Genomic DNA, 23,501 nt, shown 5'->3' on the forward strand with positions numbered 1-23,501 from the left:
CAGTGAGAAGTTTAAGAGTGGTTTTAATTGTTGATGTTATCATGGTTTAAATTAATACTTCGTTGAACTATACGTTCTAGTGTTCATATGTCGCATTTAGTTATTTTATCAGTTATAAGATTAAAAATATTGGTTTAATAATAAGCAGTATGTACAGATGTTTGAAAAAGACATTAATAGAATTATTTCGAAGGAATAATTTCTTCTTCATAGATTTTGATTTATGTTTTATCTGTATTCGGTGCTTGCTTATATCATTGGGAATTTCATAAAAACTGAGCTGAATTTTTTTTTTTTTTTTTAGATTAAGATTTGAAACGAAATAAATGCACAGATGATTAACTTGTACAACCATGATTAACTTATATAACTCGAAATCATTTAATAGTTTTCAACAAAGATTGATTTTCTGCCTGATTCAATTTGAGCCTTTTAATTTTCCACATTTTGAAATTCTCTGAAGGTGATGGCATTCAAAGCACATGTTACACTAGATGAGTCTTGCTGTTATAGAATTGGTTTCTTCCTGCTAACTATTTAATAGGTTGAAAAATATTTTAAATTGGTGGACAAGTATTTCTTCATTACGTTATCTTCAACCTCAAAGACAAAACAAGGTGAATGTTCGGAGAATGATGATCCAAGGTTGATAATTTTGATGATTGGTAGTTATAGTTGACAAGGAATGATACATATGTTGTCTGAACTAATTGTATATGATCCGTCTTTCTGGCAAATTCAATGATTACGAATGAAACAATTTTAATAAAACTCCCATATTAATGAAAAAAGGAGAGTGAAACCAATAAATAAAGTAATTATCCAGAAATATGCTATTTAAAAAAGACGTAAGAGAATTTAACCAAAAAAAAAAAAAATGAAACTTATCACAATTCATTGCAATATTTATAGCTAAAATAATCAGATAAAAAATGATATGGGAAAGCAGCAAAATTTCTGAGAGTAGCTAAATCATTATTCGATAATCTGAAGGACACACATATTTCATGGCGAGAAACATTGAATATTATCAATTGTGCTATCCAGAGGGAAAAATTTTCAGGATATACCTTGCAGGTATACCTTAGGACAGGTATATGTATACGGTTGTGATCATAGAACGGAATAAATTTGCTTGAAATATAAGAAATATTACTGATGCACTGAGAAGTGATGCATTGATAAATTGTCACCATCGAATAATCTAATTTGTCACCATTAAATAGTCTTTAAATTTCTGCTATAGTTGATCTCAAGACAAATTAGACAGCAAATCAATAATTGATATTGAAAATTTCGAGATTTTTACAGATCATTTAAAAAAAAAGACATGTGGTACTGGCTAATCATTAAACTTTCAACACTTCTGACAATTTCACTCGAATCATTGTCACCTTATAATGTCACCTGAAAGACATCATCTTCTGTCTAGCAAAAAAGAAAGGAAAAAAAAATTTGAAAAATATTTTAGAACTTTTTACTTAACATTTCTTTTCATTTAATTCTTATCTTTTCAAAAAAAAAAAAAGCATTAAACATTCTTTTCTTTTTTGAGAATTAATTAATTAGTACTCAATTAGCATTCTTCCTTCACTGTCTAAGAATGTATGATAAGATTTAAGAATTTTGATTTTGAATGAAATATTTATTCAAATTAGTTAAATTAGTTTAAATGAATGCTTCGATGTAACATTTCACATTTAAATTAGATGAAAGCATACTTTAGAAATAAGCTTTCCACTATTTACTAAAGTGCAAGGCCCTCCTTCTTCTTCGTTAACTAAAAATGCGAAAAATTTTCTGGAAGAAATAGCCGCTAATATATGCAATTTACCATTAATCCTGAAAATGTGATAGAATATTCCGAATTGAAAAATTATTTGAATGATTTAAAAGCCAATTGAAATTTTTAACTATGACATATATTCAAATGCAATAAAACTTTTTAAGCATACTTTTTTAAACAAGCTATATTCACGTTTCCAATTTCCGGTAAAGTTGCTGAAGCAAAATCACGTGCTGGTGCCAAATATTCTGTAGCAGCACGAGTAGGTCCAGCCAAATAGTCGTACCATCCAACTGGCTGAGGCGGCATTGACTGTTCCCTGCAAAGTATGCAAATGTTAAGCTATCATAAATTTAAAACTTAAAATAAATAAATTTACTGCAAAATAAAAATTAATAATTCGAATTGGATCATTTGTTACAGTAAAATTATATTAGATAATAAAACTATTTCAGTGGCAAACATGAAAATTTGATTTAAATTTTTAGTATTCAATTTCATTTCATTATCAATTATTCATTATTCTGTAAAGTAAAACTAACAACGACTTCTGCAATAATTCATCTTCCAGATGGAGAAATTTTGGTAAAGTTCCTTCCAGTTTGAATACATGAATGGTTTCCGTATTACTGGTCAAACAAAGAAATCTCGAATCAGCACTAAATGCCATTGAATTTACGGTTACAGTCCTGAAGATATCAGGACAAATCCGGTTAGTATAAATTGCATGCATCTAAGAGATACATTATGATTTATTAACTTCCGAAGTTTTCATTTCCGTTTAAGAATTCAAATTTCAGGTCATTAATTAGCCATTTTAACATGATTAACGATAATTGAATTATCATAATCAACCGTTTAAAGTGATCTCAGTTTAATCGATTGATGATGAATGATTGTTCATTAGCGGATTGTTTCTGCGACTGATAAATTTTGGCATTTGTGGTTTAGAGAGAAATAAATTTAGGATTGGTATACAATTAATGTTTCAGAAGAATTTGAAATTATCAAGTGTTTCGTTATCAATTGATATGATATGATATGATAACTTATGATTAATTAGAAGCGGTACAAATTACCGAGCTAATCCTCGACGGAACACAAAGAGACATTCTTGCTTGCGGACCGCATAGACACGAATCACTGTGGCAATGTTTGATGCTGTTGCAAGCAACGTAGCATCGTCGTTGAAACGTAAGGCGGCAATTGGATGATTATGCGCATTTATCAATTTTTTAGAATGTGTCCAGGCGCAAATATCGTGTACAGCAACTAAATAAAACATAATAAATAAGTAAACAATATTACTTGTTATCAGTTCATATGATATGATAGCTTATCATTAATTTGCTTCTCTTTTTTTAATGTCTTTAAGCTATGAACACAAAATATATTATTTAAATGTCATAAATTTTTCGATTAAATTGGTGAGTGATAAGAAAGCGAATAATTTTGAATATTGCATTGTTATATCAGCTATCTCAAAGACTTAAGTAAGCTTAAAATGTAAAAAATTGAAATGACAAAATTTTTAACTTTCCATTCTTAACTATTATAAAATAAAACTCTAATTAACAACTTTTTTTTTCTTTTTTGGAAATTCCATAACACACCAAGGCCTGTAGTAGTAGAATCCGGATAAGCCAAATGAGGTCTTTCCTCACCGGTTAAATCCATAAGTAACGAAAAGCTGGTTGGAGAAGGAAGTTTTACAACTCTAATATAACTTTCAAGATTTTCATAGTTTTCCTGAAATGTAAATGATGTCAAAAGAATGTCTCATTCTCATACAAATGCTATTTTCTTACTTCATACTAATCTTCCGATTTTCTATTTTCCGGTCATTTGGTCATTGGTGTTTTCAGTTCAAATTGTATGTTACTTTATCTTATTGATAGGAAATGAAATGAAAGGAATAATTAACTATTTGTAAAGAAATAAAATTAACTTACCATATATATGCAAAAACATTGTATTTCGTTTTCAAGTCCGACAGCTATTACCTTCAAAACGAATTTATGAACGGAAAATAGATGTAAAAAGAAGAGATCAATTTAACTTCTACATGTAACTTTTACATAAAAAACTTTTTTCTAAACTTAATAATGTATCGTATATCACAGAGATAGATGTTGAATATTTTATGGTATATCCCACAATTAACCAAAATTCAAAATATCTTAATTATCTCTACAATTAACCAAAATTATCCTACAATTAATCAAAATTACCCTACAATTAATCAAAATTACCTTACAATTAATCAAAATACCTTAATTATCCTTTTATCTTCCATTTGCTAATACAATATTATGTTTTGAAGAAAAAAAATGGAAATTTTTTTTGATATTATCAACAATTGATGAAATTATTTGAGAAATTCTGACAAATCGATGATAAATATATATTTTCATTCATAATTTTACATTTATATTTAAATTGAATTGAATTGAGTTGAAAGCTTAGCTAACTACCGTTGAGCATGAGCGTACGCTTAGGATTCGTTCCGGAAAATGACTTTTACCGGTGCAAGAACTTATCGATGCGTCATAGAAATGCAATGTATGCGGATGTTTGCCTAATACCACAGCATATTTATGTATCGGTGAAAAGCATTCAACTAAGATCACATCATTCACAACTGTAATTTTTAAATTCCGGAATGAATTATGATATGAATATGGAAGATATTACGTGATAATTTCGCTTCATAACAATTACTTATGTTATCAGTATACTTATGTTATCAGTAACTTATGTTATCAGTATACTTATGTTATCCGTATACTTATGTTATCAGTATACTCATGTTATCAGTAACTTATGTTATCAGTATACTTATGTTATCAGTAACTTATGTTATCAGTATACTTATGTCATCAGTATACTCATGTTATCAGTAACTTATGTTATCAGTATACTTATGTTATCAGTATATCTGACTTACACGTCAAATAGCGTTTCTGTAGCGGACGTCTGCACATTTCATAAATAATATGCGGCGTTTCATAATCTCTCGTTTTATACACGATGAAGCCATAATCACCGCAAGTAGCTAATCTGCTAAAAATAGAAAAAAAAAAATGATATCAATGAATAAATATGAAAAATTTGATTACAATATTGTGTAATCGAAAAAACGTTTGGTTAGTGATATAATTTACGTAAGTGAACAATTTTCTAATACAATTTACGTAAGTGAACAATTTTCTGATATAATTTACGTAAGTGAACAATTTTCTGATATAATTTACGTAAGTGAACAATTTTCTAATATAATTTACGTAAGTGAACAATTTTCTGATATAATTTACGTAAGTGAACAATTTTTTAATATAATTTACGTAAGTGAACAATTTTCTGATATAATTTACGTAAGTGAACAATTTTTAATATTTCACAAAGAAAAAATGCACATTATTGTATTGAAAAAAAAAAGAAAGTTACACAAATTATGCTTCATTACATTTACGTGGAATGAAAATAAGTGGAAAATGATTACGTTTAAATAGCTGAAATCACTTAAGCGTAATTCACTTTGTACAATTCACTTACTCTAAACTACGGCTAAAATCAAGAAATATCAATTCAGGATCAGTATCATCTTGTGAAAATGTATCATCGGAAGAAGTTCCCGGCACTAAATCCGCCATACCTTGAAAATTAAATTTTGTTAGAACTTAAAGGAAAATAATTATCATGAAAAATCGAAAAATCAAAAAAAAAATAAAAATAAATAAATATGCTTATGAAACAAACTATTCTTGCCTCTATTTTCTGATATTTCCCGAATACACGTTCCGATACGGAACAGAAAAGTAACTATTTATTCCGGAAAAATTTCTGTAGCATTCAACTTAGATCTAAGAAATGATAAGTAACCTTTTACTGATTATACATCCGAGAACAGTGAAGCACTTATATTTATTCATTCCGAGATCATTTACCAAGACATCTCTCTGTTTCTTTTTTTTTTTTTGTTTTACAGCAGCTATCCGATAAACTGTAAGTTTCATTATCCGGGAGAAAGAAGAAGATTGTCCAGTTGATCTCTGATAGATGTTCTATGATCGATCTTTCTTATCACTGATTAATTAACTTCATTTCATTTTTTCTACTTAGTACCAGCATCAGTGATCAATTCGAGTAATAAATTCCATGCAAAATTTTGCTTTAATAAATTCAATTTATAATTGTGATGGAAATCAATTAAGTATTATTTTTATTTTATTGTATAAAATATTGATAAATATGTTTGGAAATTGATAAATTTGAATAAAACAAAAAGTGTAAATAATGAATTTAGGTGAGATTTTTGATAATGAATGAATACTAATAAATTTGAATGAATAGAAAAAAGGAAAGATAACCATCAAATATGTTTGATTGATCTAAAGTTATCTGATATTTTAGCATTGTTTTTTTGTAATATAAAGAAAAGATTTATCATTGAATTTTTTTCAGCTAACATTTTCTCTCATTTTTTTTTTCCTTTTCAGTGATAACATTAACTCATTCATTCATTGTGACAATTCTTTTGGATGACATTAATAAATTCTGATTTTTTTTTTTTTTTTTTTGTTTCAAGAATGTATAGTAATGAGTGAAGATTTTACTCATTTGAAACTTTACGTAATTTTTTTTTTTTTTTTTTTCACGTACATTTTACAATATTTCGAACATAAGCCATTTCTGTGACACTAATAATGACGGTGACAGAACTGTTACACACTGATAATTTGTGCTAAAAAGAAAGCAAAGAGGTTATAATAAATAAATAATGAGTCATTGCTGAAAATTTTTCCAGCATTTGTGGTAAAATCATTGGTAGATTTTATTGTAATCAGAAGCAAAATTGTCAACGAGGCAACCGAGAGTTGTCAACATCGAAATCAAATTGGTACCGGAAGAGATGATGGCTGAAATGCTATTGATATTGAGAAACTGAGTAATTATGTCAACTAATGAAAACTGTTTCATATTCCGGAAATAGTTTTACGAAACGAGCAGTAATCCGAGATTTTAAATGAATGAATTCAATCAATGAGAGTATTATAAACTAATAATTCCATAACATATTTTTGATAACCAAATTTTGTCTAACTGTTTCAATCATTGTAAAGTTCGTGTACTTAAATTCTCAAATTTCCTAGGCAGATTTTAAAATTTGTCAGCTACTTTCTACAATAATTCGAAAAACTTCCCTTTTTGCTTCTTTCATTGCCTAATTAATCGATTATGATTTCATTTAATTAGTTATCACGATTGTATCTTCCTTCATTTTTCTAACGAGAAACATTTTATGATGAATAACTTTTTATCTGATAAAAAATTTAACATTATTTAACATTTGTACACTTTGAAGCTGCAAAATCTAAGGCACATTAATTATGCGAAAGAGAAGTAATAGTTTGTCATATAAATCGCAATTATTATTGAATTAGCTAGGAAAAAAAAAATAAGGGAAGAAATATTCCGACGTCATTCATTCTTTTTGTTAATGCTTCTTCTCTCTTTTGTATATAACTTAAAACAAAAGGATATTTCATTTTATGTTTTCTATCAAGTTTATCAACTTTTTACAGATTCAAATTTTGCTAACATGTAAAAGTGCAAAATAAGTAATTCAGAAGAAAATTTTATCATTATCTTTGCACTATTACAACAAATATATATATATATATATATATATATATATATATATATATATATATGAAAACAACAAAATGCTAATTATTGCAGTGATAGCAAACTATTTAGCGTGAAATAATAAGGAATACCTTGATCAATTTGTAAGTCTTTGAAAAATCCCGCATATTTGCAAAGTTTTGAAGAAAACTTTATGAACCATCCATACAAGTGTTCTCCATATTTTAAGGATAAAATTCAATGCACTCAAAAAAAAAAAACTAATCAAGTTATATGATTACTTCAAGCAACAATTGCCTGGCTGATATTATTTGAAGAATCATTGGAATATCTGCGACTTCTCTTTTTCATTGAAAATATTGTTGGTGACACATTGTGAACGGACGAACCCTTCATGAAAAGACGGTCCACTGCAAAATACCGCTTTGCATGAAATTGAAATGAACCAAAACATGGATGTGGTCGGGTAGCAAACATTAGTGATGGGTGGGTAGCAATCTTCCCATGTTTGTTGGGGATTATTCTTGTCTATTCTGAAATTCAGTACTACGCTGTTGTTCATCTATTCACTAGCTTTTTCACCTTCTTTCAAAAAGTGACAAATATCGTTTTGGCTTATTAAGATTAGAATTTCCTCAACATGTTTTTCAACTTTGAAAAGAAAAAAATTTTTCTCTTAAATTCATAATTTCCAGTAAAATGTTTCATTTAGATTGTCTATATCTTATTTTTTTTTGTTTATTTACACTGTTACCTCTCATCTTTCGTTCTGTTGCGAGAGGATGAATTAGAGAAATCTACCACATTCTATAACTTATGTCGGGAGATATTTTAATATATAAAACAAAAATATGAAGTCAATCTGATATATAGGAGAGACGGATCAATATTGGAGTGGTTGCTGGAACTTTCTCGATCTGATATGTTATGGATACTTAAAGGATTGCTGCAGATGCAAACATATCATTCTTTCAGCTTCTTGAATATTCGACACTCTCCTTCCGAATAACCATATTCTTTCGTATATCCATATGAGCAGTTGGGAATACAGACAATTACCGAACCTATCTGAGCAACTAGGAAGCTCGGCTATTTCTATGGGTAAGTTGTCACTACTGTAATAACGGAAGTTATCAAAGCTGCTACCATTTCTTATTGATATTCTCAAATCTGGGATAAATGAAGTGACTTATATTAATTTGAAACAAAGCAAAAAAGAAAAGTTGTATTGCAACAGATATGTATGGTGGAATGAAAATCCAAAAAACGACAAAAATTGCTTGTCGAAAATGTGGTTATCCAGGCCATCTTCCGTTTCAATGTTACAATTTTCTGCGACCTAAAGAAGAAAGCTGTGCAAATATCTCTTCCACAAGTTCAGAATCTGACTACGAAACGCCACTTACTGCTAAAGGTATGAACCTGGTATCATACTTTACTTATCTAACTACAATCTTGAAAATGTAATATGAGGCCACTTAGAATGGAAATGTAATGTTGGCTATTTTCTTGGTCTACAAATTCTGCGTCTAGCAAAGTTAGTAAACGGATAAGAATGATTTACATGAAAGATTTACCTTCCTTCCCTTAAGAAACAGGAAAATTTGATCTTTACAGAAAATAAACAGAAGATGAAACGAAGAAGCGAGAAACATAATCATCACAAACACCATAAAAGGCGAAAAAGGACTCATAGTAGTTCGACAAAGCATAAGATCAAGAAAAAGAGAGAGAAGCGCCCTGAATCATCGACTGTATTGCCATCAAACTTAAAAACGAAAACTGGAACTAAATGTTTATAGTTCTTAACTTACTAATCAGTAATTGATGAGAATTTGTATTTCGGGCTGTATTTATTTGAAAAAATAAATTATTTCAACAGTCTTAAGTGCTCAAAACTAACGTGAAGAAAAAGATAAAGGACAAACTGAAACTGAAGTGTATACAATCTTACGCTTTCTCTATACATAATATATACATTTTTGAAGTAAAAGAGCAAAAATAATAATGAAGTGAAGTAATCTTTCATCTCTACCTTTAATGGAGATCTTATAAATGCATTACTTCACCCACTCGTAGAAATTGAGTGGAGGTCGTTTATTACACACAAAAGTCGGATATATCATCAAGCTTGCTAGTCTTTAGATAGATTCGGATGAGACTGATATGCCTATCCTACTCATCTTTTTCTTCATCACGATACTGTTGCTCTGAAAGTACAACAAACGACAATGTCAGAAAATCATTAATTGGAATGACAGTTTTAAATAATTTTGTACAATCAAAATATTTTACCTACAGATACTAAAACATAATTGAATGCAATGAAAAGGATATAGTTTGCTAACATTTTTACATATTTAACGGACAGTCAATAATTGATTGCTCTATTAAACATTATTAACAAACACACCGAAGTGTTTATAAACATCAGCATATTTCGTAATATAATTCTGCTTAAAGGTGCGTATTCGACGAAAAACAGATTCCAAGTCAGACTTCATCTCCAGTATTAATTGTCTGTTTTCGGCCAAATCTTTTCGTGCTTTTTCAAGTCTGCTAGCTGACAATATACAGCAGTTTGTTAGCATTTCATTGGTTTTCTCGAATTGTGCTAACCTGAAAACTATAAACGAGAATCCTTGTATTTGTAAAATCGATCATTAAATACTCGATACTTTTAATATTGTAAAAGGAATGGTATAATTACATGCGAAATTATGTTTCTTCGTGTTAACATAAAGTATATATTTATAAATTTCCTGCTAAAGACTTGAAAAAAAAGAAACGAAAAACTTTTTGCATATGATGAATCATGCATAACTACAATACGTCATGCATCTTTAGGACATTCTTTTGCTAATTATATAATAAATTATAAAAAAATGAAGGGAAAAATCTTACGATTTCTTCTGCAACCCTATGATTGTGGTAATATCTTCATCGTCAACTTGCGACATAAGCGTCTCTACCAAATGTTCCTCACTGCCATCCACTGATGTAGAAGATGTGAAGCTATCAGTCATAAATACCTGAAATTTTCATTTGCTGCTTTCCTTTATTATTTGGTAGAATTTGTCAATGAATATTGCATTTTTGGAAGTCTTACGGGATCGTCCAATGTTTAAATCAATTTACATAGAAATTCAGGGGTGAAAAGTCTCGTAATTTGTCTCCTTTACCATAAAACAACATTTGTACTTGGATTACAATTTCTGTCCACTTCCCCAGATCAACAAATTACACATTTTTTTCGATGATTATTAGACACCAAACAGGGAGAAGTCATCAACCGGTATCGATCCCACTTCAGGAACTCATCAATGCCAGAGCAATTGTCCGGATTCATCGTTACACGCTTTTAAGACATCCCGGACTTACCGGCTCTACATCTTGGTCGACAGAAAACCGCGAATTGTTATTCGTTCCGTCCAGGACAGACCGGCATGAAACTCAGTAATTGACGGCTCTCGGCGTCTTACCGCTAAAGTATTTTGCGCTGGACGGTATTGCCGGATTGTACGGTGTGCACTTGATGACTGTGAAAAGTTTAAATTACGCATAACCCGAAGATAACTGTGATTCCGTACTGTTATGAATGTTTTTTTTTTTCTGGAAGTTTTGGACTAATCTAGTTAGATGGTAGAGTTGTTGAATTTGTTTGATTTCCCGGACAGTCTTAAATGGTGTAGTTTAACTTTAGACAGTCCGGTTTACCAAAACTTATTGAAGAGGTTTGCTCCCGTTAAATAGTTTGCTTCTCAAGGTTAATTTTAAATCTTTTAATTATTTCTAGATGTTTCGATTTCCTGTTAAGCGAGTGATAGCTGTATGGATTTGGCCCGTATTGGCCGCAACATTTATAATTTCCGACTGGCGTACTATGAAAAGCTTAAGGGCAAAAGGACATGTGACGGTTCTTGACGCAATGCGTGACGAGAATACCAGTGAGATAATTTAGGTTTGATACTTTATGTTTTCAAATCATGTATTTCAGGTCACTTTCTTATTCAGTCAAACAGTCAGTCATCTATAAATGGGAACATTTACACTGAAGTACTTTTTCAAGAAAGCAATTTGGGAGAAGAAAACACTGTGGGCATCGGTAGCTGTAATGGCGTATCTCGGTGAGACTACTCTTCCCGCTGTTTGATTTTTTCCATGCCAATGATCACTCGTTTAATAATGCCTGGGTTATTTTTCTGTTGCTTTCAAATTCATACTTTGATTTCGAGGCCGACACAGTCAATCTCCTGGATATTTTCCATTTGTCCGACTTCATACAGTTCTTTTATTTTTATTAGGCAGTTTCCTGTTTCCCTCACGAGTTTCCCTTCACTTGTCTATTAGATAAAACTAATTTCCATCATATAATTCCTTGAAGTTCATTCGTCTCTTTATTACATTTTTAGTCAGTTAAACGAAGTAATGCTTCTAAGAAAGAAACACCTTTCAGTTTTTTACTCCACTTTTTCGAACAAATTAGTAAAATTCTTCGGTCTTCGTGCTGAAGGTGACAATGATGCCATCTCCTATCAAATTAAGCGATTTGCGTCATTGAGTTTACAAGAAGAAAGAATAAAAAATTTATTTACGAAGAGGAAGATATTGCTTCTGAGTAGATGAGCTACTTCGTATTGCTTCCCTTTTCTCTTACCCCTTTACATAAAAGAGAACTAACGCGTAGAAGTCATTTGACGAAAAAGTCACAGTTAGGATCGCCAGTTTCCAGACATAATATAGACATTAGATTAATTTCAAATTCCAAGGTTCCAATGTTAATGCGAAGCAAGAAAGATGAAATATAGAAAGGAATATATTAGTGTCTGGAGAAAACAAATTAACTGGAAAATTATTTCAGGTTACTGCTTCGATCGGCAAGGTATGTATAAAGCAAGCATGATGAAAGGACAAAGCAAGATGTTTGCAGATCGAATTGCTGAAATACCGGAGGGTGAGGATATCTGGAAGTACTAGTTATTATTTGTCTCTAGTTCTCGAATCATATGTACACATGTAGGATTCATCATAACCATTTACCAAAACTATTCTTTTCTTCGTTTGACCTTCTGTCTGGCATGTTTCTCTCAAGTAATTTTGAACATTGGAATTTTAAGATCACTCTTCGGTGCTATCTTATATTTCTCATATATATTTCATTTTTTTTAGTGTTATTTTAGACGGCAGGCCATTAAATGTGATGTTTTGGTCGTTATACTCATTATAATAAGCTAATGCACATTAATAGTTGCAAAAGTTGCCGCAGTACAATCGTTGAGTGGTAGGGACTTCCATGTCACCGTTCAGTACATCATTTGAAGTTTAAATGGCTAATAAGCTGGGAAAAAAACGTTTAATCGGAGTTAAATTTTTTTGAAGACCCTGTTAGATTGGATTCAAGCTTTTATGGTTGTCTTTTTGTACTCGCAGATTGCTTTCTAAATACAAAGTCGCTAATAAACGATAACAGATGCATTCAGCTTACTATTTATTTTGGAGAGATCCGAAATACAGTGACTAATCAAATAAAGTTTGCTGTAAAAACGAGCAGAAAAAAAAACCAGTATTTACATCTCAGTTGAAATATAAAGCGACAAAAACATAAGCTTCGATTTGGAAACAGCACTTTGCACATTAATTTATCAGTAATAAAAGTATTAATGAGCTGATACAATAACTCATTAATAATATACTGATGTTGGGCTTTTACGCCTCGTTAGGACCTGCTTTACCCTCCATTGCGAGTCATATATTTATTTAAAGCCATATACTAATGAATGTTTTCAAAAATAAAGCCACTTACTTTTGCTTTTCCCCACTGTGCGCACAAAGGAAAACATAACATGAAATATCTTTTCAAGAAAGGGAGAAAAAAGGAGACTTGTCTTCCCACCTGTAGCCATGTCCTAATTCCATATAGCAATAAATATGTCCAAACCCGTCTGAAATGATGAAGATACAAACAATATAAGGTAAAGATGCTTCTTAAATAAATAGAACCTAAAGTGGACACGTGGTATCACTCAGTGAACAATAAATAGATCTTTTATACAGATAATATCATTATATATTTGGCCATAAACTATTTACAAATCGTATGAACTGGGATGACAAGCTCTACGGGATGTCATCATCATCATCAATCAGGCTCACGTCTTTGCCGCATCCTGGACAATCAGCGTAGCATGACGCGTCCAGTAACTCTTTGTATGCCTTATTACTACGCCACAGATGGTACTCACAATCACGCCATCGATTCCATGTGCCCATCACGCGGAATTGTGGCAGTCGACGCAACAGAGCATCCAAGACGGCTGAAACAATGCTTATGTCATTTATAGCATTAACTCATAACCTAACAGTGACGAATTAGAAATGGTAGAGCTTAGACTATAAAGAAGATATTTTATCCATATATATCTTTAACAAAATCGAAGACTTACTACCGCTCTGATGGTCTCGATTACCACCCAAAATGACAGCTTCAATATGAGGCATAGCTTCACGATTGGCCAGTAATTCGTAGGCTTCCTTTGTAACTGGACCCGAATGACATACCGCTATCTTAGTTAACATTCGGAACTCCATCAGAGCTTTCATTATGCCCTCTGATGTTACTGATCGCAGGTCACGAACATATAACGTGTCCAATCGAGGACAACGCTGTAACTTTCGTTTATTTTACTCTGCTTTATATATAATAAAATGACCAGTTAAATAATTCTCTTTCTTCTTGGACTGTTTCGTCCTTGAACTTCCTAGTATACCAAAAATCTTGAAAAATATAGTGATCCAAAAAAAAAAAAGAAATTATGCTTTGCAATTCAAAAAGTTTTCCATAGAAGTCATAAGAAATATACCTGAGCGATAAGGCTAAAGTGGTCGTCTTGCAACTGGTGAACGTGATGGAGCGCGAACGTGCTCAAATTAGCAGGCAGCGAGCCGCAGAAAGCCTTCAATTCATCGGTTCGAATATTTCTTAGCAAATTGATTACTGAAAATTCAGTAATCTGTGATAACTGTGCGACAGACCGCAATATTGCCTTCCAAAGATCCATGCAGCCATAATTAATCGGAAAGCCAAATAAGCGCAGAACACGTAGCTGTGACATTTGAGGTAGACCTGAAATAATTAATCTAAAATACATATTGATTAGAAATGAAACAATGTCCTAATATATAGCAAAACGTATAAGCATCTCAAATTTTAGTTTCTTAATCGTAAATCAAATAAACTGAAATAAATAAAATTCACCTACAATTTGTTTAACAAAATATGCAACCAACGATTTTGCAAACCACATGTTGGATTGATTGTCATAAGAAGCCAGTCTAACGATGTCTCATCACAATGTTATCAAGAACGAAGAAAAGATAGAAGACAATAAACTACCAGTAAAAAACTGATCATAGGTTCGCATATTCTTTCGCAAAGGCCCCAAATCCAATTCTACCGTAGTTATTTGATGGAATTCAGGCAATAAAGAGATGACACTCACAAGTATTCGGAAACCAGGTTGGTAGACAAAACGCGAGAAACAGGCACAAATATGCAACTTGTCGGTTAAATCAGATATTTCCTGAAAAGCAAAATATTTAGCATTACTAGTGGAAAGTTTTGGTCCTTTTTTTGTTCAATAAGATTTTTTTCAACCATTGCGTATATTCATTCAGTTATCCATTTATGTAATAAAATACTTTAAACAATTGGTGTGCATGATCGACAGTTCGAAACGTTCGATGATCGATGGCAATATAAAGGACTTCAAGTTTACTGTGGAGATTACGAAGCCGTCCTCCTATATTCAAAATTGTTTTCGCGCTGCAATCGGAAAGATACAATTTTTTGACGCTTCCAGATATTATCGACTGAAATAATTAATATCATCACTACATCCAGGTAATTGCATAAATAAATAAATAAATACATATATATAGACAACATAACTTTACCTAATTTTAATTCATATTATAGAGTGCCACCTGATTCAGTTTACATAAACATAACAAATAAATTAAACCAAAAAACCCTTAGTCCTATGTATTCATAATTTTTTAGTAAATTCAAGTTTTAGCACTGAAAACCTAAGCGGTTTTACATATTTATCTACAAGCAGAAAGAACAAAGAAATTCACCACAAAATTGTCGATATCTTCGGCATGATCAAACCAAATACTATGGAAACAAAGACTCGAAATTCGATTTGTAAAGGTGCATTCGTTGCTGCTCCCTGAAACAATAAAATTTAGTATGTGAAGATGGAGACAATGAATATTTAACGAAATGGGAATGTTGAAAAAAAACTTACAATACTCGATTACTGGAGACATCAGGCAAAGATTGCGAAGAACCAGGGAGTCCACATTTTGCAATCGATCAAACTCATTACAAAGATCTCGACTCAACACAAGCTGCAAATAATTGATGAATGATAATGTACACCATTAATGCTATTCCTAAAGAATCCTCCATATGTTGCTGGCAGTTTAATAGGAATTTAGTGTTCAGTGAGCACAAATTACCTAAAAAACAAATCGATGATTTTGCAGCAAAATAAATCATTAAAGAACCATTGCTGCAAATTTCATTTCCTTTAGCTTTATTGGGAAAAAAAAAAAAAAAAAAACTTTCTGTATTACTTTACTTTTATGAGAACTCTTGTGCCTATCTTCCATGTCCTAAAGGATTTTTTTTTTGTGACTACTTCCCTTTGTCAGAAGGGACAAACTCTTGAAAAATCTATGGAAAATTCATTTTGTGTTCCAACAGTCAGTTGAATAGGCTAGCAATGTTAATAATAACTAAAAATAAACCGGAAATAAAATGAAGGAAACATAGCCTACAGCCAGTAAAAATCAATGATAACAATTACAGGAAAAACAAATATTGTTCAAATTCATACTTGATGATCTGGAATGTAACCTAGGCGACGCTCGAAATCAGAAATGCCACCAATATGTAATCGACGAATTTGTCGTGAGAAACGTCTGATAATATGTTGCATTTTAAGGATGCATGTATTTGACTGAGATATCGGATTGTCCACACAGGTACGTCGAACACTAGATGTTAATGCCATCACCTTGAAATCGTTACCAGCAACACTTATGTTCATCACTGGTTCGATTCTCTGAAAAACTAATAAATTAGATCAAGTTTTCTTAAAACTCTGTAGAAATTTATCAAAATCGAAGTGCAATGATGACTAATATCAAAAAAAAAAAAAGTCTCTGAAAGAGAATAACATAATGATACAAATTATATATATCTGAAATTCCATAACATTTATAACATAAAAAAAAACGTACCGTAAAATACATATCCAAAATACTATTGTCATTGTTATAGCTGATATATGGAACACGAGAACTAAGATCATTCATAGCTATGCTAGAAAGTTCTAAATTTTGTCGATCCTTAATATCATTCACAAAACTGACCACCTTGCGCATGATGACATCATTAAAATATACTTGCTTTCCTATGTCCCATTCATCCAGCGAAACTGCAACATTCCAAGTCTGATGGAAGCATACATTAGTTGGAGGCAATACTGTTAATAATATATCCTCTCTGTCATTAATCAAATCTACTTTTATTCGATCCTTAATATCATTTATGAAATTGAGCACTTGTGCACGATGACAAAATCAAAAAAGCTTACCAAGTGAAAAGGTTTAAATAAAAACAAAAAAAAAAAAAATTCAACCAAGAAACAACAGAACTAAAGCCCAAGAGTTTAGTTTTATAGCCGTTAAAATCCATTTCTAGGCTTTAATCACATTAACTTATGGAAGAAGTTAAAGTAAATGAAATATACCACTATCACTTATCATATCGCATTCATCACTGTCCTTTATGTCTTCCTCTTTTTCATTGGCTGCCATCATGAATCATACGACTCCGCAGTAATAAAGATTAAAAATATTACTAATTAACCCTGAAACGGCAAAGTGAAACGAAGAAGAGAGCATCAAATAACCCGCCTTAAACTACCACAAAAGAGTCATCAAAAAAGGAAAGTACTACATCCGTTCAACACCTATTTCTATGTAAAATACATAATTTATCAGAGATAAAGGAAATGAAAAACATGCAAGATAACAAATTTGGCCTGTTTGACCAGTCAATTGGTTATCTTGCCTGTTTTTTTTTTGTCATGTGATCCATCAAACGCACAATTATTAAAGAATACTCAGCATTTCTTGATAATTTGCATGATACAAAACGAAAACCATCTACATGGTAAGAAATAAAAGCATTAGGTAACGATAACAAATTTCATTCTTTGGCTAAAAATCGAAAGCAACAAAAACTATGAGAATTCATTGGGTATAATCAGGAAAACATAATGCATGCAATCACATGTGATAATAGACGACTGCCTACTGCTGTGAGAAAAAAATAATAGACGACAAAAAAAGGCAACTGAATGCACGACATCAGGCAATAAATTGAGCCAAGCCAGAGATTCTAAGTTGAGCCAAGCCGGAAATTCTAAATCGAGCCAAGCCGGTGATCCTACAATGAAACAGTTGTGCAGGTAATGAAAATAATGACAGAATGAGCTACAACCAAACTATATCGAAATTCAAAAGATAAATATACAATACTTATCAGTGTGAATTGCATAATGCAAATGTGGAAAAAAAAAAAAACATAAAATATGCTAAATCTATTTGGTTAGAACTGTGAACTGACGGAATGAAATATGTGAATGAATGAAAGATAATTTGTGGAAGAGTTATAAATCAATCATCCGGTATTTAACCGGCTTCTATAATATCGAAATAATGTACCGAATATCACGAAACAGTACACAGCATACCTTCAAGTACGGTGACACCTTCCCACTACCTTAACGATGATACCTTCCCACCTGTGCTAATTTCGATTTTGTTTAAATTTCATGCGGCCTTACATCTGCATCGGACGAAAATTCCTCATTCCATACAATTTCAAAATGACATCCAAGCGGGAATAAATTCTAAAAAGGTATAGTAAGGTTATATTTGATGTTTTTTTTTTTACAGAAACATTTATGTTAAATTAGATGACAATTATCGATGATACACATACAAATTTGATATTTCTCGAATAATTCTTAGCTGAATTTTATGAAATATATTTATTTGTTTAGTTTTTTTTTTTTTTTTTTTTTTTTTTTTTTTTTTTTTTTTTAGATTATTTAGTTGTGATGATCAATGAATAGTTCAAATTCTCACTACAACAATTGAAACAAAAACAAAAAATTCTTTGATCTTTGTTTTATTTTTTTGTAGTTTCACGAGAAGATATTATTCTCTTATTTCTTGACTTTGACATATTATAAAAAGCTCTTTAATTGTTAAACAAACTCTTCTTCTTTCTCTTGCAAACTGTAAATTTCTCTCCTTTTTTTTTTTTTTTCTTTTTTTTTTTAAAAAAAATCTAAAATAGAACGTGTTTGCATGTGAACATTTAGTTATCTTATTGTCAGATAATTAATAAATTGAATTAGAATTCAATTTTCTACCATTAGTGTCCTGAAGAACGACATGGGACATTTGGCGACAGTGAATTTTTTCATTTGATGATAATGAACTGTATTGTACTTCTCATTCTATCCTTCGTTTCGCTCAATGCATTTTTATCTATGGGACAAATCATGGAAATAACTGGCGAAGATGTTGATTATATGGTAATTTGTTGACTTTTTTGTTTTTGTTTTTTTTTTTTTTTTTTGCTATTTTCAATGAAAAATTTTAAGTAATAATTATGGAGAATTCTTGATGCTAATTAGATGTGATTAGTTTCCTTATTTCAAGAATTCTTGAAAGTCAAATTTCGTGCTAACAGTAGATGAATATGATGTAAAAAACGTAAAATATCACCGTTGGACTAACAAACAAGAGTGGAATAATCGAATTTATTGACTAATATAATGTTATTAGTAATTACTCTCAATTATCAGAATTACTGGAATTACCGGAATATATAGTCATTGTTCATTTATTGAACTTTGTCGTAAGGATGTAATATGAACAGAGCTATTTGTACGAACTTTATGATAATATCTATTAGATTCAATTACTTCGAGTAATCAATCTATCGATCGATTGCTATTTTTTTTTTTTCCAAAATTCATGAAAAATTCAGTTTGAGGATTACGGTGATGAAGAGCTTCTATGGGGTAAAGAATTGAGTCCTCAGTGGTGTGAATCACCAATTGTAAATTCAACGCTGGGTGATCGCGTAACGCTGAGAAGTTTCTTTATTGAAGCTAATTCGAAAGGTCAGGTACGTGTGAATTTCCCTTCATTTTTAGGTGCTGCAACTGGATGCAAAAATAATTTTAAAAATATTAAAGCCTAATGTGGAATAATATCTTGTCTATTATTGTGTGTTACTGACAGTTTGTTTGCATTTGCTTCATTAAAATTATCTATGTTTCAGTCTTTGAAATTGAATTTTTCGAAATTAGTCAATCTGATAAACGAATTATTTCAGTATGCGACTGAAACAGTGGCTGAAGTGAGTTGTGGATCAGAAAGACGACTGAAACTTGAAGAAGGTGTCATTCATCCACTGGTATATCCTTTTCCATCCATTTATGGATTGATATACTAACAATATTTCTCTAATATTTTTTTTTTTTGTTCTCTGTTTTAGAGTAGTGTACATTTGCGCTGTACATTGAATAGTTCTGGAAGTGGCGGTATATGGTTATTGATCGGTAGTGGTGGTGCTGTAACATACAGTAATCGTCCAGGTTGTGCTTATGGAAATCCAACATTCCATATATGCGAGTTGCCTCATCTAATTCATCGCGGTCTAAGCGTTAATGCTACCAAAAACTCTCGATTTTTCAGACATAATGATACGTTGATTGTCAGGTGTGATTTATTTTGATCTCTTCAATTTCAGTAGTTTTAATTGGAGTGAAATTCATGGTAAGGTAGTGGTACATTATTCACTTTCTGAATATTACACACCACAAGTGACTATCCAGTCCCAAATATTTTCAACATAATATGAAGAAAATGTCAATAATTAAATGGTGATAAAAAAGATCCAATAAATCAACTGTTTAGATGTGCTTTGGCACAGAATACGTTACATCCACCAGGGAAGCACACATTACGATGTATTAACAGTCAATGGGTCTATGAAGTTAACGATGTACCGAGCGGTCTCAAATATCCAAACTGCGGTCTGCTTTACATTATTCATAGCTTTATTTTCATTACTGTGCATAGATAAAAGCGAAATCGGCATTTGAGAATCGGAATTATGAATAAAATTAAGTTAAAATCCAGTCTTCAAAATCCCCGAACTATTTGAAGCTCTTTTCAATCCTTTTTTAATTATTAATTTATCTACTGGTATCATTTTTATCACCTTCCTAAATTCTTCATTCTTATTTGATCACAGCAAATGAGGAAAAAAAGATGGTGATACACTTAAAGTTAAGGTAAATAAATAAAGGACTTCCCAGAAAATACACCAAATCATATAAATCTTTTCACATATTTGAGTAGAAACTTTAATTTCAGCTACACGAAGTATCTGTACAACTCGACAAATTCCGCATTTCCTTGATTTTATCACCAATGGCATTAACTGTAAAGGAAAATCTACAAGCTGCCTTTCTCCAAAAACGTTACTTCCACTGGGTACCAAGGTATTTGATAGGAACAATATGCAAAGCATTTTTTGATAATTTAGTGAAAGACAATTTTAAATAGATATATGATCAAAAAAGACGTACTGAATGTTATATTTTGTAATGTCATTTGGGATATGCTTTCTGCAAGTTCACTTTACTTCGCTGAAGTTTAGTGTCGTAAAAGTGATCCCAAAATGATAGCCTGAATGAGTTATTTTGAATAAAATAATACATTATTAGCTAATATTACAGCTAGAGCTAAGATGCAAGGATGATACAACTCGTCTTATTGGTCCCTCCTCAGTGGTATGCCTCAATTCTGCATCACATTCCGGTTCTGGCTGGTACCCACCCAAGTGGCCAAGTTGTATTCCAAAATGTAAATTTTATTCTTTAATCATATGAAGAGCCTTTTTTGGAAAAATAAAGTGGAGAGAATTGTATTTCTGATGACGGCAGCAGCAGCATTGTATTAAAAAGGAAAAAAAAAACAAAGCAAAATTTTTATTTCAGTAACTTGTCCTGAACCTTTCATTCAGAAAGGTGCTTACATTACCTCTAACCTATCCAGTGCTACTTTTCGGCGAGGTATGCAAGTATGGTTCAAGTGTTGGGAAGGCTATATTTTATACGGCAGTGAGATGATCGTATGCTTGAAGTCAGGCCTATGGAATGATTCATTCCCTGAATGCATTGCGGGTAGTTCCTGTTCTCCTTTCCAGGAATTGTAAAACTGAGATATCTTTTTTTTTTTTCTTCTTTAAATTTAAGTGATGACATCATGTGCAGAACTCTATATTATGCCCCTTTATCGCAGCCTGAATATGCTTCTTCATTGATGTAGAATCGATCTTACCAGAATTCTTGCAATCACCTAGTCATTCAGTATCATCTGTTCATTATCTGATCATTAAATTATAGATGAAAATGGAGTGAACGAAGATTCAATCACAGTTTTATTATTCGTACTAACATGTTGTTTATCTGTTATACTTGTCATAATGTTTCGAGCTGTTTACCGACAAAATCAATGGCTCAAACATCGGCATGAATCGACTGCATCAGCTACTGAAGAAATGCTTCTGAAAACAATGAATTGTTCCATTACAATCGACTACCGTGAAGCAAATGATGCCACGTGAAATGCTGCTCAGTCACGTAATAACGTGATAAATAAAATATATTAGTATCTGATATGACTGAATGAGTGCTAAAAGAAAAATGCGAATGTTGACTTAAACATTTGTAAATTATGACCACTTAAGGAAGCATAAGTTTTGCAGGTATGAAATTTAGTCAAGAAGATGAGACTTTTTAGTCTATGTCTATTACATAGAGTAGATGATTTGATTGATTCTTTGTGAGAATTAATGGAATAAAATTACTAGTTGAAGTGTATTTTTTGATTTTGAACAACTTTATTCTCCCATGGGAAGTCTAACGAAGTCTATGAACCGTGCCGACTTGCGATTGCTAAATGTAATTAAATGATTATTGCTAGCTTTTCTTGCTTAACAAATTTGATTTTATTGCGCGAAAAATTTTATATATTTTTCGTGGAGAGTCAGAGAGCAACTTGTCATTCATTTTGTTATTAATTATTCATTCAACAATATTTGCATTATATGAGGAAGAATTTCAGGAAATAGTTTTAGTTTCTACTAAATATTTAGCTATAATTTCTAGGACTGGTAGAATGTTAGTAAATTGTTATGAGAGTAAATGTAATAATAGGACAAATCTTATTTCGAGACTTGTTCGACCATGTAATATAATAATTGTTACAACTATAAATTACTGATTAGTCAATTTAGCAATGACGTTAGGCTTACAAATGTTCCCCACAAACTAAGTTTTTTCTTTTTTTTTTTTTGTATGTTAAACAAGATGAACTCATCTGGTCCTCTAAATAAAATTTGAAATATGAAAGCTGTTCTGTACATGCTGAGGAATCCTAGGAATTGACATTTGAAATAAAAGATCAAATTATTTTCTTATGAAAATTATTTGCTAATTAGGAAATGTTATTTAATTCATAAACAAAAAAACAACCAACCGTCTCGTAAATAAAATCTTTGTACACAATTAACATTTGAATAAGAAAACAAACAAATAGGAACTTAAGGTGTTGTTAAGCGTTAAAATTATATGAAAATAATTTAGGATAATTTTGAAGTGAGCAATTTGAGTTGATTATTTGAAAATACTCACAAATGGCGCTGATTGAAAGTAATAATCGAACTTTTCTCTCATTCATGCAACTATTATTTGTTTTGTTGTCCAATTATTAGGAAATTAAAATTTAAAATCTTCCTCTTTGTCCAAAACATTTCAAATGAAATGAAAATTCTTTGATAAAATCATTTCTTATTTGATATATTTTACATCTTTGTTTACTGCTACAACGATAAATATTA

General features: G+C 31.1%; 6 protein-coding genes across 6 annotated transcripts; 3 read left to right on the forward strand and 3 right to left on the reverse strand.

Annotated features, from left to right (window-relative positions):
• Positions 1 to 1,395: 1,395 nt before the first annotated feature.
• Bm11049 (putative WD-repeats containing protein YFR021w, putative) lies at positions 1,396 to 5,439 on the reverse strand (the record flags this gene model as incomplete). The annotated part of the gene is made up of 10 exons (XM_043082380.1): positions 1,396 to 1,407; positions 1,722 to 1,842; positions 1,956 to 2,105; positions 2,329 to 2,475; positions 2,866 to 3,058; positions 3,400 to 3,535; positions 3,739 to 3,789; positions 4,261 to 4,427; positions 4,734 to 4,849; positions 5,342 to 5,439. The coding sequence occupies 10 exons, from the start codon at positions 5,437 to 5,439 to the stop codon at positions 1,396 to 1,398; spliced, it is 1,191 nt and encodes a 396-aa protein (XP_042938314.1).
• A 3,027-nt stretch (positions 5,440 to 8,466) lies between these two features.
• Bm2177 (LD15209p, putative) lies at positions 8,467 to 9,237 on the forward strand (the record flags this gene model as incomplete). The annotated part of the gene is made up of 3 exons (XM_001892133.2): positions 8,467 to 8,536; positions 8,673 to 8,849; positions 9,053 to 9,237. The coding sequence occupies 3 exons, from the start codon at positions 8,467 to 8,469 to the stop codon at positions 9,235 to 9,237; spliced, it is 432 nt and encodes a 143-aa protein (XP_001892168.1).
• Positions 9,238 to 9,576: 339 nt separating this feature from the next.
• Bma-kxd-1 (GM01172p, putative) lies at positions 9,577 to 10,461 on the reverse strand (the record flags this gene model as incomplete). Its single annotated transcript, XM_043082381.1, has 3 exons — positions 9,577 to 9,644; positions 9,849 to 10,054; positions 10,340 to 10,461. The coding sequence occupies 3 exons, from the start codon at positions 10,459 to 10,461 to the stop codon at positions 9,577 to 9,579; spliced, it is 396 nt and encodes a 131-aa protein (XP_042938315.1).
• A 1,010-nt stretch (positions 10,462 to 11,471) lies between these two features.
• Positions 11,472 to 12,412, forward strand: Bm6424 (Uncharacterized protein; the record flags this gene model as incomplete). Its single annotated transcript, XM_043082382.1, has 2 exons — positions 11,472 to 11,562; positions 12,297 to 12,412. The coding sequence occupies 2 exons, from the start codon at positions 11,472 to 11,474 to the stop codon at positions 12,410 to 12,412; spliced, it is 207 nt and encodes a 68-aa protein (XP_042938316.1).
• Positions 12,413 to 13,552: 1,140 nt separating this feature from the next.
• Bm11050 (Uncharacterized protein) lies at positions 13,553 to 17,323 on the reverse strand (the record flags this gene model as incomplete). The annotated part of the gene is made up of 10 exons (XM_043082383.1): positions 13,553 to 13,749; positions 13,879 to 14,098; positions 14,296 to 14,558; positions 14,829 to 15,015; positions 15,134 to 15,304; positions 15,572 to 15,666; positions 15,745 to 15,847; positions 16,339 to 16,566; positions 16,745 to 16,941; positions 17,257 to 17,323. 10 exons carry the CDS (start codon positions 17,321 to 17,323, stop codon positions 13,553 to 13,555), a joined length of 1,728 nt encoding a protein of 575 aa, XP_042938317.1.
• A 1,748-nt stretch (positions 17,324 to 19,071) lies between these two features.
• Bm11051 (conserved hypothetical protein,hypothetical protein) lies at positions 19,072 to 22,226 on the forward strand (the record flags this gene model as incomplete). The annotated part of the gene is made up of 9 exons (XM_001895638.1): positions 19,072 to 19,116; positions 19,575 to 19,715; positions 19,926 to 20,006; positions 20,088 to 20,311; positions 20,510 to 20,628; positions 20,972 to 21,099; positions 21,337 to 21,463; positions 21,598 to 21,783; positions 22,006 to 22,226. 9 exons carry the CDS (start codon positions 19,072 to 19,074, stop codon positions 22,224 to 22,226), a joined length of 1,272 nt encoding a protein of 423 aa, XP_001895673.1.
• Positions 22,227 to 23,501: the final 1,275 nt, after the last annotated feature.

Source organism: Brugia malayi (genome assembly GCF_000002995.4).
Source record: "Brugia malayi strain FR3 genome assembly, contig: Bm_v4_Chr4_scaffold_001, whole genome shotgun sequence".
Taxonomy (NCBI): Eukaryota; Metazoa; Nematoda; class Chromadorea; order Rhabditida; family Onchocercidae; genus Brugia; species Brugia malayi.